Genomic DNA, 16,241 nt, shown 5'->3' with positions numbered 1-16,241 from the left:
CAATTCATTTGAAACAATGACGGTGACAAGTTGTCCATTTAAATTATATGAACACAACATGCATTTTTTTTTTCTTCATTATTTGTGTTTCTGAAAACATGAAAACATAAATGATCCTCTACAATGCCATCCATGCCCTAGCATCTGCTAACTAATTACAATGCAATTCTGTTGACTGCCTACAACTGGAAGTGCCTAGACTCTTTTGCAAGTTTAAAATACTTGTCTTTTGGAACTGGAAGTGCCTAGACTCTTTTGCAAGTTAAAAATACTTGTCTTTTGGAACTGGAAGTGCCTAGACTCTTTTGCAAGTTTAAAATACTTGTCTTTTGGTTGAATGTGACAGATTAACTTATATATTGGTTTGGCATAAATAACAATGTGGCATTTAGGGGCATATTTTTGTTTATAAGAATGTGGTTGACAGCGTTCTATATAATATTGATTTGAACTGAACACTACTATAAAATTTGATCACTTTTCAATACCATGTACTGGCTTACTACTACATTTTATAAACATTGGTGGTTTTGGAAATTTGACTTTTCCTAGTTGGGTATCTAACAACTAACATGAAAACCAGGTTCATGAGCTGTTTTAACGGCTGTTTGGTTTTCTGAGCACCTCTTTAATTTGCTCTATCAAATAATAATAATAAAATATTAAAATTAAAAAGGAAAAGCAATACTTAGGTCCTATTTGGCATAACCTATATAAATGCATTTATTTAGATAAGTGTACTTATTTGGGTGATATTATTTCTATTTTTTTTACACAATCTTTTTGTAAAAAGTCAAAAATGATACTTTAATTTGTAGTCTCTTATGTTCCATTTCTTGTCCATCACTTTTGGATAGGGTTGTGAAATGAACCAAAATTACTTCAATTTGATTAGTTCATTTTAAATTGATTCATTAAATTTAAACATATTCTGAACTTTGTTAAAATTTTAAATCAAATTTGAATAGTTATATATTTGGCTGAACTCTATTGTATGCAATATACAAATAAATAAATCTTAATCTAATTAAAATTTGTTTCAGATCTACTCCAACGACAAACAAACAAAGTTTGAACATATTATAGAACTCATTGATTTAACAACAATGGTGTATCTCCTAATTTATCATCCCTAAATAATCCTTAATGATATGATATTGAGGTTAGACCTCACTCAAAATCGTTCAAAATAGTGTCCAAAGTTGAATTGGCTGACATAAGGACCATGCCTCCTTCCTCCTCCACTCCACACCCTTCCTCCCTCATCTTCAATTACCCACTCTATTGCTGCCAAGTGGCATGCCAAATATCCAAGCTGCAACAAATCACCACCAAGCTTCTCCATACCTATGTTTATCACAAACACCATCACCTCATCAACAATTACATCCCCCCCTTTTTTCCCCACAATAAAAAAGAAAACATATTTTGTTTTAAAGAAGTCGACAATTGTACCCCTAGCCCACTGATTTACACCCATCCATGTCCCTCTCCCTCCCACCTTAAAATCACCTACAAATTTGTCCAAAGCAAGGGGTAGTCACAGAAACCCATATTGCCACATCAGCCTTCCTTCATCAAATCAAACTCTTTCCTATCCTTCAAAACTGCCAATCTGTTTCTCTAACCACATACCCCCTCTTCTTCATTTTTCTGTTCTCAACCTTCTCCTTCGAAAAAACTAACCAAAACCCATTTCATGTCACCTCCCAAAACTAGCTAAGGTCCTCTCTCTCTCTATCTCTCTCCAAACCATCTCAAACTAAGAGAGAGAAAATGGCAGCCTGCATCCAATCCCTCTACTCCACTTGCTCAGTCTCAGCACCCACAAAAACCCACTTGGGATTTCACCAGAAACAGATAGTTTTCTACAGAACAAGCAAGCAAAACAGCAGGAGAGAGAGTACAAGCACCACCATAACATGCTCAGCTCAGGAAAAGACAGTGGTGATAGGTTTGGCAGCTGACTCAGGTTGTGGGAAGAGCACCTTCATGAGGAGGATGACAAATGTGTTTGGAGGGGCTGCTGAGCCACCAAAGGGTGGGAATCCAGACTCCAACACACTCCTCAGTGACATGACCACTGTGATTTGTTTGGATGATTATCACTCACTTGATAGGACTGGTAGGAAAGAGAAGGGGGTCACTGCACTTGACCCTAGAGCCAATGACTTTGATCTCATGTATGAGCAAGTTAAGGCTATCAAGGATGGTGTTGCTGTTGATAAGCCTATTTATAATCATGTCACTGGTCTTCTTGACCCTCCTGAGCTCATCAAGCCTCCTAAGATCCTTGTCATTGAAGGGTTGCACCCAATGTGAGTTTCTTATGTCCTGAAATTCCCTTTCTCTTCTTTGATTTCATCTTTTAAAAATTCTATCTCTGTTCATTCTGTTTATTGAAAGTGGGGACCCAAAGAATTCTTTCTTTCTTTTAGCTGTGAATCTCTCTGATTCTGATATTCCGAACCCTCATTACTAATGGAATTCAAAATGATCTCTAGATTGATCGGAAGATACTTGAATGAAATTAGATTTTGGGGAGTCTTTGAACCATTGAACTATTTATTTTTCATTAAATATTCATCTATTTTTCTAAAACAAATTCAATGAACTGAGTTTTCTTATTGATGGATAGTGTAGCAACTATGGTTTTTAAAAGAAATTCTTATCAAATGTGTGGCTATATAATATTCTCTAAGAATTGTTTGAACTTATAGCAATGGATAACAAATTCTATAAAATTATTTAGTTACTTCGTTGATTTTTTATTTATTCATTATAATTTATATTATTAAGCTTTTGTGCCTTGCTAGTGCAGGGATTAATAAAAGTCTAAACAATTTTGTGAGGATAGGAAGATATTAACCTACTATCGTATGGCTGAGGAAATTCGATTGTCTTGTCCTGACTTTTTTTTTCTTCTTGGGCCTTTTGTCATGCTTTGGGCTCAAATTTATTTTCAAATTTTCTGAGGCTATTTGTATATTTTGTAAGAATTATATATATATATATATATATATGTATGTATTATGTACCTTCTCAAGAGTAGACTTTTGGACGCTTCAATATATTGGCCCGTTTGGTAGAGCTGTGGGAAAGTGATTATAACTTATAGTCTAACACCTTATAGCTTATAACTGTGAATATAAGCTGATTTTTGACTTATAAATTAAGCTTTGCCTCCCCCACTCAAAGATTAAGTTGATTTTTGACTTACAAAAAGCTATAAGCTGTATTATTAAGCTGAACCAAACACATCAAAATAACTTAAATTAAGCTAAAAGCTGAAATAAGCTAGAAATAAGCTCTACCAAACAGGGCCATTATATGGAAAAAGATTGAGGCCTCGAATTTGAGGCCTCGAGCGTGGCTCGAAAAAGTTTTTTTTTTTTTTTTCTTTGAAACTGTGTTGGTTTGGTTGTTTTTATTTTTATTTTTATTTATTTGTTGGGTTGTGTTAGTTTGATTGTTTTTATTTATTTATTTATTTGTTAAGCTATCGTAATTTTTTTTTTTTTTTTTTTTTTTTTTTTTTTTTTTTTTTTTTTTAAAGGATGGTTATGTGTAGGAGTGGGTTTAAAGCTTAGGATTTAAGATTTAGGTTTTTATTTTATCCGAGTCTTTCTAATTTGAAATAAAAATAAAGTAAAGACTCGTACAAAACTATATGAGTTGGGTTGTGTTAGTTTGGTTGTTTTTATTTATTTATTTATTTGTTGGGCTGTTGTAATTTTTTATTTTTATTTTTTAGGATGATTATGTGTAGGGGTGGGTTTAGAGTTTAGGATTTAAGATTTAAGTTTTTATTTCTTCCGAGTCTTTCTGATTTGAAATAAAAATATAGTAAAGACTTGTACAAAATTATATGGAATTAACAAATTTTAACCAGCAGTCTAACTGATCAGTCAATTTTATCACTCAATCAGTCTAACCCAACTGTTTTTTTTTTTCTTTTTTTTCTATTTGTTGAGCTATGTTGGTTTTTTTTAAAATTTTATTTTATTTGTTGGGATGTATTGGTTTGATTTTTTTATTATTATTAAGTTTTAGGATACACATAAAAACCCTTTAAAACAAAACAAAACAAAACCAAACCAACATAAAACAAAACCAAAAAAAAAACAAAACAAAACATCTTTTCGAGGCAAATTCGCACCCCCCTTTCGAGGCCTTTAGCACGGTTGATATTATATATACCTGCATTATTTATATGAAAAATGCCTAAGACCCCCCAGTGGGGGTCACTGTGGGTCGTGCGTGTAGACCCTGATTGGCCCCAAAAAAAAAATTTTATTTTTTATTTTTTTTGTTTCAGCGAATAGCAGCACGCCATGTCACTTACCTTCTCAATCAATATTATGTCATCGTAACTTTTTTAGGGTTCAGCTTCTGTTCAGTTCGGGATCAGACTGGATCGTATTGTTGGACTCGTGGGGGTCCACTACGGGTCCCGTTTTGAAAATCTGAACCGTTCAATGTGTAGAACTCGTCGAGTACTACATGCCTATATAAAATCACGTTGATTGGATATCGATAGCTATGTGATCAAATCAGTTTTGTATAAAAAAAATGGACGGTGAAAAAATTGACGGTTGATAAAAAATTGTTTTGTTCACATAGCTATCGATATCCGATCAACGTGATTTTTTACAGACATATAGTACTCGATAAGTTCTACACATTGAACGGTTCAGATTATCAAAACGGGACCCGTGGTGGGTCCCTACGAACCCAATATAAAGGGTTGTTTTGGACAGTAGATTAAAATATAAGTTTTTGGCTTTTTATTTGTTTGAAAAAATATGTAAAAATATAGAGAAATAATGTGATCTAAAAAAAGGTTAAAATTGACTTTTAGATTTGATTGGACATCTTCAAAAAAAGTTAAAAAGTCAAAAAGTTACTATCTTATTTAAGTTACATCATCCTATTTAAGTCACATCACCTCGCTACCACATCACTTCATACTCAACTTATTTTTCATAAAAAGTCAAAAAGTACACTTTTTTAGGACATCCCAAATAACTCCTTAATCTTTTGCCAAAAAGAGGCCAAAGAAAAAAGTTATGTTTATTAAAAGACTATCTTGAGCAGTCTGGTTTGGTGATTACATATTTTAATTAAAAAATTATTATAAATTATTACATTACTCTCTCTATTTTTTAACATATCTTTTCATAAAAACTTAGTAAAATAATTTGTTCTCAAAAAATTACTAAAATGTAGACTTAGGTTTCGTTTGGCATGCAACACTTTAAGTTTAAAAGTAAAAAAATTACTAAAAAAATCTATAACATATATCAAAAAGTCAAAGATTTCATTTTTGCTCTACTTTTTACACATCTTTTCGTAAAAAATTAAAAAGTCATTCCAAATATACTAATTTTTTTTTATCCCATATTTGGCCAAAAAATTAAAAAATTATTAGAATAACCTGTTCCCAAACGATACCTTAAAGTGTAATATAAGTTACATTTAAAATAAATTTGATCCCCATATTAAAAATTTTAAATATTTTTTTGAGGTACTGTCTTTTAGAGGATAATATTTTGATATATAAAATACAATTTCCAGTTCATGGTGATTTGGAAGCCAATAGGACACCATAAGGGCCTAGCCTATCTGATGGCCTGCTTTCACATGGTAGGGTAAATTTAGAGGCTCGATTAAAAAAGACAAAAAGGAAAAAGGAACACTTAAAATAAATAAATAAAAACCCTCCAAGAAATAGGTTTGGGGATGGTTCTTATGGTTGATGGAAGGGCTAGTAGCATTCAATTAACTTTGGACGAGACTCACACTTTATTAGGATGAATGCAGTGTTGTCATATTGCAGTTCGAAAACTTTTTTATAATTTTTTTAGATTTATAGCATTATTATTTTGGTGATGGAGGTGATATAATCAAGATATCCTAAGCCGGTTTAACAAGAAATAAAAATTTTGCATATACGTGTAGGTATGACGAACGTGTAAGGGACCTCTTGGACTTTAGCATCTACTTGGACATCAGCAACGAGGTTAAATTCGCCTGGAAAATTCAGGTGAATGCCGCCCTTTCTAATCAAAATGAATTTGTTTTGTGTTTTATTTCTATATTCCTAGCATTGGTGAATCCAATGCTAAGACATTTTTTGGAAAGTAATTGACTATGGTGTGTCCTTCAATTATTGTGATCTAATTTTGTGTTTGAAGAATGCAGAGGGACATGGCTGAGAGAGGACACAGTCTTGAGAGCATCAAAGCAAGTATCGAAGCCCGAAAGCCAGATTTTGATGCCTACATTGGCAAGTAGATGAGTATACATGTTTTCCTGTTACACAGTAGACTCTCTCTCTCTCATGCACATGTTCTTCGTGTCTGCTTTCTTTATGGTGTAGATCCACAGAAGCAATATGCAGATGCAGTGATAGAAGTGTTGCCAACCCAACTCATTCCAGATGATAATGAAGGGAAGGTTTTGAGAGTGAGGTTGATAATGAAAGAAGGTGTGAAGTTTTTCAGCCCAGTCTACCTTTTTGACGAAGGCTCCACCATCTCATGGATACCCTGTGGGAGGAAACTCACTTGCTCCTACCCTGGCATCAAGTTTTCCTATGGTCCCGACGCTTACTTTGGTCATGAGGTATGCAATCTCAACCTAGGCCTGTAAATGAGCCGAGTAATAAGTAGTTTCAATTTGGCTTGAAAACTTAATAAATTTCAAAATGTGTTCAAATTTAACTTATTTAGTTTTTGAGCTGATCTTGAGCAAAGCTTTAATCGAGTCAAGCTCAAGTAGCTTGATTTTTCATAGTACGTACAATCAAGTTAAGCAAGTTGAAGCTTGTTCGAGTTTGACAAGTTTGACTTGAAAACTTACAAGCTTTAAATGTGTTAAGCTCGAGTTGCTTAGTGTGTTTTACAATCCTATCTCAAGCTTCAAAAACTCACACCATGCATTAATTAAAAAGTCCAGGCCATACTTCTTCTTAAAACCCAGGTATTAAGAAGAGGAAAACTAGAGTCTTATAACTAGCACCGATGGGGCAACCCCAAGCGATGTGGGACACATTTCAATAGCATCTTAGTCATCCAACAAACTAGGTATACAGAAGTATTATGAAATTTAACCTAAAAATGACGTGTGAATTAGATTTATTTTGAAGGTGACCAACACCATAAGAAGTTTGAATCCACACAATGCACTTCATTTTCAGGGAACATAGTTTTTCCCCTATCATCCACTATATAACCTCAACTTAGAACATGAGCATCTCTAGTGTGGTATTTAGTATTTAGGTGTAGTAGTATTAAAATAGCATACTGTAACATAAAAACACTCACTTTAGCAGTATATGCTACGCTAAAATAACATTGTGCTATTTTATACTACATCCATACCATTCATTTGTTTCATTTAATGTGATGTTTATAGTCTTTCTTTGTTTCATTTGTTTCTCTTAGGTCTCTGTCCTGGAGATGGATGGTCAATTTGACAGATTAGATGAACTCATTTATGTTGAGAGCCATCTCAGTAACATCTCTACCAAGTTCTATGGTGAAATTACCCAACAAATGTTGAAGCACTCCGATTTTCCCGGCAGCAGCAATGGAACTGGTCTCTTCCAAACCATAGTCGGCTTGAAGATCAGAGACCTGTACGAGCAAATCGTAGCCAATCGGGCTGCAGCTCCATTGGAAGCCACAAAAGCCTAAAGAGAGTCTTATATATTAAGCCAAGGCACCACACTCATCTCAAATTATCCCTCTCCCCAATCAGCATTTTCCTTCAGATTCCCCTCCCTCTGATGTTTCTAGTTGAGTGTTAGGATATACTCATAAGAATGAGAAACACTCCATTTGTTTATTTATAATTGGAACTTTGTGGAGATTTGTAATATATAGAAGCAAAAGAAGAAATAAAATTGAGTTCAGAAGATAGGGGTGTGCACAGTTCGGTTTGGTTCAATTAGGAAAACCTTATGCTACAAACATGAAACCGCTAATCATATTCAAAAATCAAAACCAATGTGACTAAATGTGTTCATAATTCTATAAGATTACTTGGCAACATTTAGTATATTCGCAAAGGAAATATGAAAAATAACTGATCATGAGCTCAAAAACATACCCACTTAGAAGCTTAAAAGCAAGAAAGGAGAAGATACTACTATTAGGGATAAGTATGCTCCCAAAAAGGTGTTCCCATGTGCCCTAAATATACATACAGCAGAAACTACATCTAAGAGGAAAGACAAATAATTTACATGAACAAGCCAAGATATACCTAGCCGTGACCTTTTCAGATCTTCACTTAATTGTCTTAATTGTGACAAACTTATTCGTACCATGTCTAGCCCAATGGTCCTTGAGGTCAACCGGATGAGAAAGGTCCAGACCCTCAGCTGCGAGTCTACACAGAAGTTTCCCATATGCACCAATGCTCATTTTCCTCCCAGGCACGCGAGCCCCAGGCTTTGAGGGACTCATGGGGAGTGGATATTCAGATATGTTCGTGTTGCAACATGAGGATTGCCATCCTCCAGTACCCCATTTATAGCAACTTCTAGCAACACCGGTACAAGAACAATACGGTGGAGGAACCACTGAAAAATCCAACCTGGCTTCGTTGAAAACCATGTTAGGATCCTTCCTCTCAATCTTCGTTCCTGGCTCAAATTGTTTCTTAGTCTTTTTTGAAGCAGAAGATTTCTTTTGGGTTCTTGATACCTTAGGTGCATTTTGATCTGAACTTTTTGCTGCGGACTTCTTTTTTTTAACCTTGGTTGGTTTAGTCTCAGACTCGGTATCATTCTTTGCCGGTTCAGTCATTGGGGCAAAAGAGTGGAGGCTAACAGCAGTAAAAAGATCTGGCTTTGGATCCATTGGACTTGCTTGAAAGGGATTTAAGCCAATCTTTGTTGCAGAAAAGATATTTCCAGGATAATTCCAGGCAAAATGGGGAACGGATCCCTCGGTGTTAGGGTCAGATATCATAGGGTTTCTATTGTGGTATGCCCCCATTTTCATGACTACTGTTGGATGTCTCAGTGCTGCAGCTACACACAAAGATTTCTATAAGAACTTCGAACTCCAACAACTCAATCCGCCATAGGTGTTTGGTTCTGTTTTCATTTTCGTCGTTTTCGTTTTTCGTGTTTTTGGAAATAAAGCAATGACTATATGTATAAAAAAAGTATGCTGGTGTTTTCTGGAAAAAGAAAATAGAAAACATAAAATAACAACAACATCACTTCTTAACACATAATATAACTAGGGGGGAAAAAAATGAAAAACACATGATTTTTTTAATGAAACAAGGGCTGTAAATATTACAAACTAATACTATCCTAAATAATATCCCAAAATTATTATCTTTTTATATAGCCCACATAATGAAATAACACCCCAAGGCTCAAATATACATCATTATCCAGGATATTTCAAAAACAATGTTAAATTCTCAAAGAGAATATGAAGATTCTAGAGTAATGCTACATTCTTAAATTAAATTAAGGACTACTTTATGTAATTCACAATGATTTTTACAATGTAGAATACGTCTCATATTCTAAATTTTCACAATGGTATAACAAATTAAGTCAAAACAAAGGACAGAGTTTGGCAAGTGCATTTTTAGCAGCATTTTTGTTGGTTTTTTTTATTTAATTTTTTTTTTCATCTTTAGTTAACTTTAAAAAAATCAAAAAAAAATTTCACTTTTAAGTCCTACAGTTTAGACAGATTTGAAAATTAAAAAAAAAAAACAATTTTTTTTTTTTTTTTTTTGTTTTTTGGGGGTGGGGGGGGGGGGGGGGGGGGGGGTCATTAGTGAACTTTTATGGAAGTTTAAAATTTTATTTCACTTTTTAGATCCTTGTACACTAGAACTACCTGAAGAGCATAATTTTTTACAAAAAATAAAAAATAATTTGTTAAAGATAAACAAAAAGTTAAGAAAAAAATGTGATTTTTTTAGCTGTTGCAAAACAAAGAGCACTGCATGAGTAGGCAAACCAAATCACAATTTGAAATAATTCACAAAGCCACGGAGCCCCATGAAATTGCAGAAGACTACAACCTCTTCAAATTATGGTAAAAATAGATTCTGAATTTGAAGATTATTGCACCATAAATATCATCTAATAAGCACACTGAGAAAATCAGAGCCAAAATCAGTGAATCAATATGACATAGCAGCAGACTCAGATACAGTACTAATCACAAACCCATCATACCCAACACATATACAAGCAAAATCATACCAACCCAGAAAGATTAAGCGAAAATTAAGCAGATATAAAGGGTACCCATTAAGCAGAAAGATCAAACAGTGAAATTCGAAAGATAAAGAAGGTATTTCAGAGCTAATTGAGATAGAAACTTACATGCAAACTATGCAATTGAGACTTGAGAGCAGGGCTCTCTCTCTCTCTCTCTCTCTCTGTGAATTCTTGTTGAAGCGTTGGATGTGTTGGCTGAGGTGCTCAAATCTCAAAGCACTCTCTCATGGTGGAGCAACGAACTTTCGAGCTCACGCTCACTTCATGTACGTGTATACCACTCACTCCAATATGGGTTTTAGGAGCTGTTTGGCATGACTACAAAAATTGTTTAAAAGCCTGCTTGTTTTGAGCTAAAAAGGAAATTAGAAAACATAAAAAATATATATATTTTTATCAATTATTAAACATATAAAGATTTTTAAAATAATTAATAAAACAATTGCCAAATCTCACTTTAATTTTCTTGAAATTAACCATAGTCACAATACACGGTGTCCCCACCAATTGTTTTTTAATAAAAATTATATATAAAAAATGATATGGTAATAATATTTTTTTAAAATAATAATTTATTTTGATGAGTTTTTATTTAAAAATAAATAATACAAATATGCTACATAGACTGTTTGGATGTTTCTTCTATTTCTATATCATTATTAATCCAACCCTAAATCAAGTTAAAAAAATTGTTAAAGTCAAGTAATTTTAGGTTGTATTACACCCATTAATCTTCCTAGTCTTCTGTTTAAGATAATAACTAATATTTTAGGTTCACACTTTCTAATAGTATGATTATGATTATATATATAAGATTATTCGGTAGAATAAAATAAATAATGTGATAAAATTTAAAAGATAATTTTTTAGCATTAGATGTTGAGATAATCAGAAGAGAAGACTAATTGTTCGAGGATAGGATTGAATAGTTCTCATACGAAAGATTAACAGGATGGTTTGGATTAAAAATTGGATTAGTTACACTAGATTCTTTCAATTATTAGTGAATATTATTTTACATTTTTCATTTATGAATCTGCATATATTGACTCTTCAACTATAAAAATTATACAAATACGCCCCGTTTAGAGGTGGTTTGCAGCCGTCTGCAAGGGTTGAAAACCTAGTAGTTGGAGGAAAACATGTAGACTTGACATAACCTGTTCTGGGCTGCTCAACAACTTTTCTTGTTTCAACTTGCATACATCATAAATCTAGAATAATTATATTAGTCAATCAATAAGGTGTTATTTTTCTCTCAAAATTTGTCTAAAACCAATTTTGTACAATGGTAGGAACTCTAATCAAAGAAAATAATTACAATTACCAATAACCAAAACAAAATACTGTTTGAGGTGTTGATTATTCTAACCAACTATCGCGAGCAAGCTTTGTCTGACAGCCGGAACTGAGCAAAAGAGGGAGCCAAATATACCGGTGAGAGCATAAGCAATGGCACAAAATGGAAGAGCCACGGGTTCCTTTGCTGACAATGCCGCTGTTCCCAGTCCATGAGCACTGAAACAATTAGACAAAGAGCAAGTGTCAAGAAAATATTAATGGCACGATAAACATAATTTTTTGGCGTTACTTCACCACCATGCACATAATTTTTTTTTTCTTCTAATTTTTGTAATTCATGAAAAATGAACTCTGATGTCACTAAACTAATCTCAAAATTTTACACAAGGTCTACTTGCAAAATCCTGACTTTCCCTATCTGGTTTACCAGATAATATCTAACGTGTCGTTTCACTTTCTTGCAAACTTCAAATAAATTAAGGATAATCATTAATATGTAAAATTTTGTTCCTAAATCATCTTTCAGCAACCACCATTTAGAAGTCTGTTACAAGGTCAGCTGATTTTGAGTTTACATTGTGTGATTGTTGAATCCCAAACAGCGATCTGTTGCATTTGTTCAGAATATACAGTTTAATAGTCACTTATTATCGCAGGAAAAAAAAGTACATACCTAGATGCAGTTGCAATTCCTCGAGCAATTGGATCGTCAAAGCGAAGTTTATCAAGCATTGCTTGCACAAAGTTTGCTCCAACCAGACCAGTTAATACAACAGCAGCAGCTGTGAGAGATGAGTTGGCACCTAAAACCAATTTGAGAAAAAAAGAAAAAATCCTATTAAAATCAATTCATTATGAAATTATTTGATAAACAAAACATGATCTTACAAAGGCAAATTAATATAAATTTAGTTTCTTTATTGTACCTTCGAAAAAAGACACAATGCTGAGGGCTAGCGCCACAGTTATACATCGGGGTAGAATTGAAATGGTTAAAGATGGTTCTAACCCAACCAGGCGTCCAATGAGAGCAGTAGAATACAATGAGAATATTGTTGCAATGATGACTGACGTAAAAATTTCAGCGGCATGCCTCTTAACAAGCTGAAATGGAATACAGCATGAACAAAAATAGACAAAGAAAAAAAAAAAGAGAATAATTCTGCCTACTTACTCGTTAAATGTGCAGGATAATAGGTTACCTTTCTCTGTTTGAACATTGAAAAGGAAAAGGAGATAATAACAGATCCCAAAAATCCCATTAGAATGTCACCAGCTCCAGGATTAGATGAGGCCTTTGTGAGGTAATGTCCTGTGAAAGTTAAAATAGATTATAATATTCTAACTAGCAATTACTCCGTTTGGTTGCCAACAAGAAGATGATGGACTAGTCTTAGAGTTTGGAAAAGCTATTACAAGATTCCATGTTTAACCCGTTCCACTGTCTTTTCGCAACCAAAAGTAAGCGTATCTAACATAAGGAAACCCGGAACTTGTGTACCTAGAACAGGATCAATTCCAGAACGAGAAAGATAACCGAATGCAAAAGCTGCTAGATCTGCAGATAGTGCACAACAAATAATTGGATGGAAAACCTTTTTCACACCAGCTGGCAACCTGAAGGCCAAAATTAAACGAATTGATGAAATTTCGAAACAAGAAACCGAATATATATCATAAGATACAACTTAAAAATAAAACAAACAGAGAGTGTATTTTACCGAGAACCAACCATATAGCCCAGCACAGTGGATGCAAGTAGGAAAGGCAGGCATGTTCTAGCGTTTGTTCCAAGTACTGTTGGGTAAAAAAGTGCAGCAACAAATGATACAATGAAAGTCCCACTCCAGATCCACACCTCTAAGGGAGAAAAAGGAGAAGGTTTTGACATAGGCTCAGCAGGTATCATTTCTGTTTTCACCATTTTTCTCACGGCTATAGCTGTATAACCAGCAACAGAAAGTGAAGCCAGCCAGCCTGCAACTGCAAAAAGCCAGTACAGTAACACACTGTTACATAAAGAAACTGGCTTACACATACATGTCCATAGGGAGATTAACAAGACAGTAGAAAGTTTATGTTAAAAATTGATAAACCTAACCAGGATGGGTGAGACACGAAACACAAACAAGAATCAAACAAGAATCTAAATCAACTAGCACCAACCATGTGAATACTTACATTATGATTTCCATAAGCAGAATCATCAAATTGCACAAATTGAATTGGGTAAAGTCATGGTGTTGTTTCTTAAAGAAACAATTTTGGAATCCTTGGCAGCTAAATCAGATGTATCTTTGAAAGTGATGTTTCAGGGGTGTAAGAGTCTCCAAACCAAATTTAATTTCTGAAGGACAATATTAGTTATGTAGAAATGCTCAAAAAAGTACTAGACAATATCTAAAAGTACAAGTCATAGCAATTTTAAGCATTCACTTGGATAAATATCATTATTCATGACTGACCACGATAATTCACCATAAACACCGTAGCAAGAAAACATAATGGGTACAAAGCATTGGACTTCACTGCTAAATAATAGACCAGAAGTTTCACTTCCCACAAGAAGAAAATTAAATGTCAAAATGCTCCATGCAATGAAGTATCCAAAGTTCACATACCTAAGATGAAACAGATCTTAATGCCAGAAGCAGCAGGGATATCTTTAACAGCTAGAGGCAATACTACCAATGAGGGAACATAGAACAATGGAAGCCACCTCTGGATAAACAAAAGCGCAGGCTCGAAAAAGTTCATCAAACTGGTTGCAGCAGCGGGGACAGTAGAATCAAGAACCATAAGAATGGTGAACACACAAAACATCCCAAAAAGAGCACTTGGGAATTTAATTGCAGCTGCCATAAACGCCTTTTTCAAGACCTTATCCATTGTGAGTATAATCCCAAGCGAGACAATCAAATGCAATATACCAGACACCTAATAGGTACACAAAAAAACCCATTAAAACAAGCCATCCAAACAACAATTCAATATTAAGCAAAGATGTGAGAAAATTGCTGCTCACACTTTGAAGGCTTGTAGAAGCAGAACTACTGTCTGAACCCATTGATTTGGCCTGGATTCTGGGAGCAGAGTGAGTTTTACGAGGACCCACTTGCAAAAACATGGAGTGAGGTACCAGAACTCTAATGGGTAGTGAAGGTTCGAGGAAGTTTCGCTGGGTGTGTTTGATTTGGACGCCATTGAAAGCAACTGTACGTATTTTTGGATGGATTCTAGTGGGTTTTTTTGCAGAATTGGGACCGTCTTGGAAGAAGGATCTTGAACGGTTGTGATTGGGAAGAGAGAAAGGAAAATTCTGAGGAATCGCAGAGGCGGGCGCCATGGAAACAGTGGATGGGAGATTGTAGGGGGTGAGGAGGCATTTTCGCTTGGTGAGGTAATGCAATTTGTATGGACATAAATGACTGTTGGAACCAAAGAGGATGAGTCTGTCACTCTCTTTCTCTCAGTGGTGTGTGCAGGACAAATTCCAAATTTCGGGGGATGACAGTTTTTTTAGAGCTCGTTTGGAAGTGGCTTTTTTCATATTATGCCAATTTATTATCTTAATTCTTAAATTAGGTTTATTTTGGACAGAATTTTTAAATTAAGATAAAATACTATTACAAATCACATTTTTACTGTTTGGGATCGAAAATTTGATGAATAGTGAAAGCGCTATTAGAAACCACGCTTTTAATTAAGAAAGCGTGGTTGCAAACTACGCTTTTAACATAAATTTTTTTTTTCTGAAAACCACGTTTTCACTGTGCATGTCGTTTAATTTGTTTTCTGAAAAATCACACTTTCACTGTGCATATTCATTTTCTTAAGAAAACGTGATTTACAATCACGTTTTCATTGTTGATTAATGAAAGCGTGGATTGAAACCACGCTTTTACAATTTATATAAAACCCCAAGCACCCTCATTTGCAATCACGTTTTTTCACTTACGTTTTTTTCTCCTCCCTCTCAGACTCTCGCTCTCGCTTTCCCCTCTGTTTGCTCGAGCTCTCCCTCTACTCTCAGATTCTCACTCTCGCTCTGCTCTCAGACTCTCTCCATGCTCTCATTTTCTGTCTCTGCTCTCTCTCTCTCCGTGGTATGACATCTATCTCTCTCTATCTCATTTGAATCTGATGTATTTGTTGTGTTATGCAGAAATTGTGAATGTGTGATTTTGAATTAGTAATTACGGTTTGGAATTAGGATTATACAGAAATTAGGGTTTGTAATTAGGGTTTGAATTGGTAATTAGGGTTTTGAATTGGTAATTATTGTGTTATACAGGAATTCCAAATTAGGGTTTTCAATTTGTTGAAATTAGGATTTTCAATTTGTTGAAATTATTCTTGTGGTTAAATTATGCTTGTGGTTAACTTAGGGTTTTCAATTTGTTGAAATTATTCTATATTTTTTGAAATTAGGGTTTGAAATTTTGAATTGTGAATAAACCAACCTATATTTGTTGAATTAGAAATTTTATTTTTTGCTTATAAATAAAAGGAATTTTTTTTTAATTAAGAATAAAATTATGCGAATTGAAATTCATATAATTGAGAAATGTTAATGTCATATTATGAAATTCATATAATTGAGAATTGAGAATTGAAATTCATATTATGAAATTCATGAATTGAGAATTAAGGTGGACTGGCAATTTCAATT

General features: G+C 34.1%; 3 protein-coding genes across 4 annotated transcripts; 1 reads left to right on the top strand and 2 right to left on the bottom strand.

Annotated features, from left to right (window-relative positions):
* The first annotated feature begins 24 nt into the window (after window positions 1-24).
* PRK (phosphoribulokinase) lies at window positions 25-7,923 on the top strand. The gene is made up of 5 exons (XM_028249675.2): window positions 25-2,318; window positions 5,962-6,046; window positions 6,205-6,289; window positions 6,383-6,627; window positions 7,449-7,923. The coding sequence occupies exons 1-5, from the start codon at window positions 1,777-1,779 to the stop codon at window positions 7,698-7,700; spliced, it is 1,209 nt and encodes a 402-aa protein (XP_028105476.1). The 5' UTR covers window positions 25-1,776; the 3' UTR covers window positions 7,701-7,923.
* Window positions 7,924-8,127: 204 nt separating this feature from the next.
* LOC114304516 (protein BASIC PENTACYSTEINE7) lies at window positions 8,128-9,014 on the bottom strand. The gene has a single exon (XM_082901940.1). It carries the CDS (start codon window positions 9,012-9,014, stop codon window positions 8,295-8,297), a length of 720 nt encoding a protein of 239 aa, XP_082758066.1. The 3' UTR covers window positions 8,128-8,294.
* On the bottom strand, window positions 8,128-15,095 carry LOC114304513 (plastidal glycolate/glycerate translocator 1, chloroplastic). 2 transcript variants are annotated; one of them, XM_028249674.2, is made up of 9 exons: window positions 14,595-15,095; window positions 14,191-14,506; window positions 13,291-13,552; window positions 13,071-13,186; window positions 12,772-12,881; window positions 12,496-12,673; window positions 12,243-12,372; window positions 10,373-11,785; window positions 8,128-9,043 (listed from the first exon to the last, which is right to left on the bottom strand). In XM_028249674.2, the coding sequence occupies exons 1-8, from the start codon at window positions 14,913-14,915 to the stop codon at window positions 11,635-11,637; spliced, it is 1,584 nt and encodes a 527-aa protein (XP_028105475.2). In that variant the 5' UTR covers window positions 14,916-15,095; the 3' UTR covers window positions 8,128-9,043; window positions 10,373-11,634. The 2 variants fall into 2 exon arrangements, with proteins under 2 accessions (XP_028105475.2, XP_082758064.1); XM_082901938.1 differs by having other exon boundaries at window positions 8,128-9,037.
* Between the last annotated feature and the right edge of the window lie 1,146 nt (window positions 15,096-16,241).

Source organism: Camellia sinensis, chromosome 13 (genome assembly GCF_055761805.1).
Source record: "Camellia sinensis isolate YWXY chromosome 13, ASM5576180v1, whole genome shotgun sequence".
Taxonomy (NCBI): Eukaryota; Viridiplantae; Streptophyta; class Magnoliopsida; order Ericales; family Theaceae; genus Camellia; species Camellia sinensis.
Note: the sequence above shows the minus strand (reverse complement) of the source record. Positions and strands in the feature narration are given on the sequence as shown.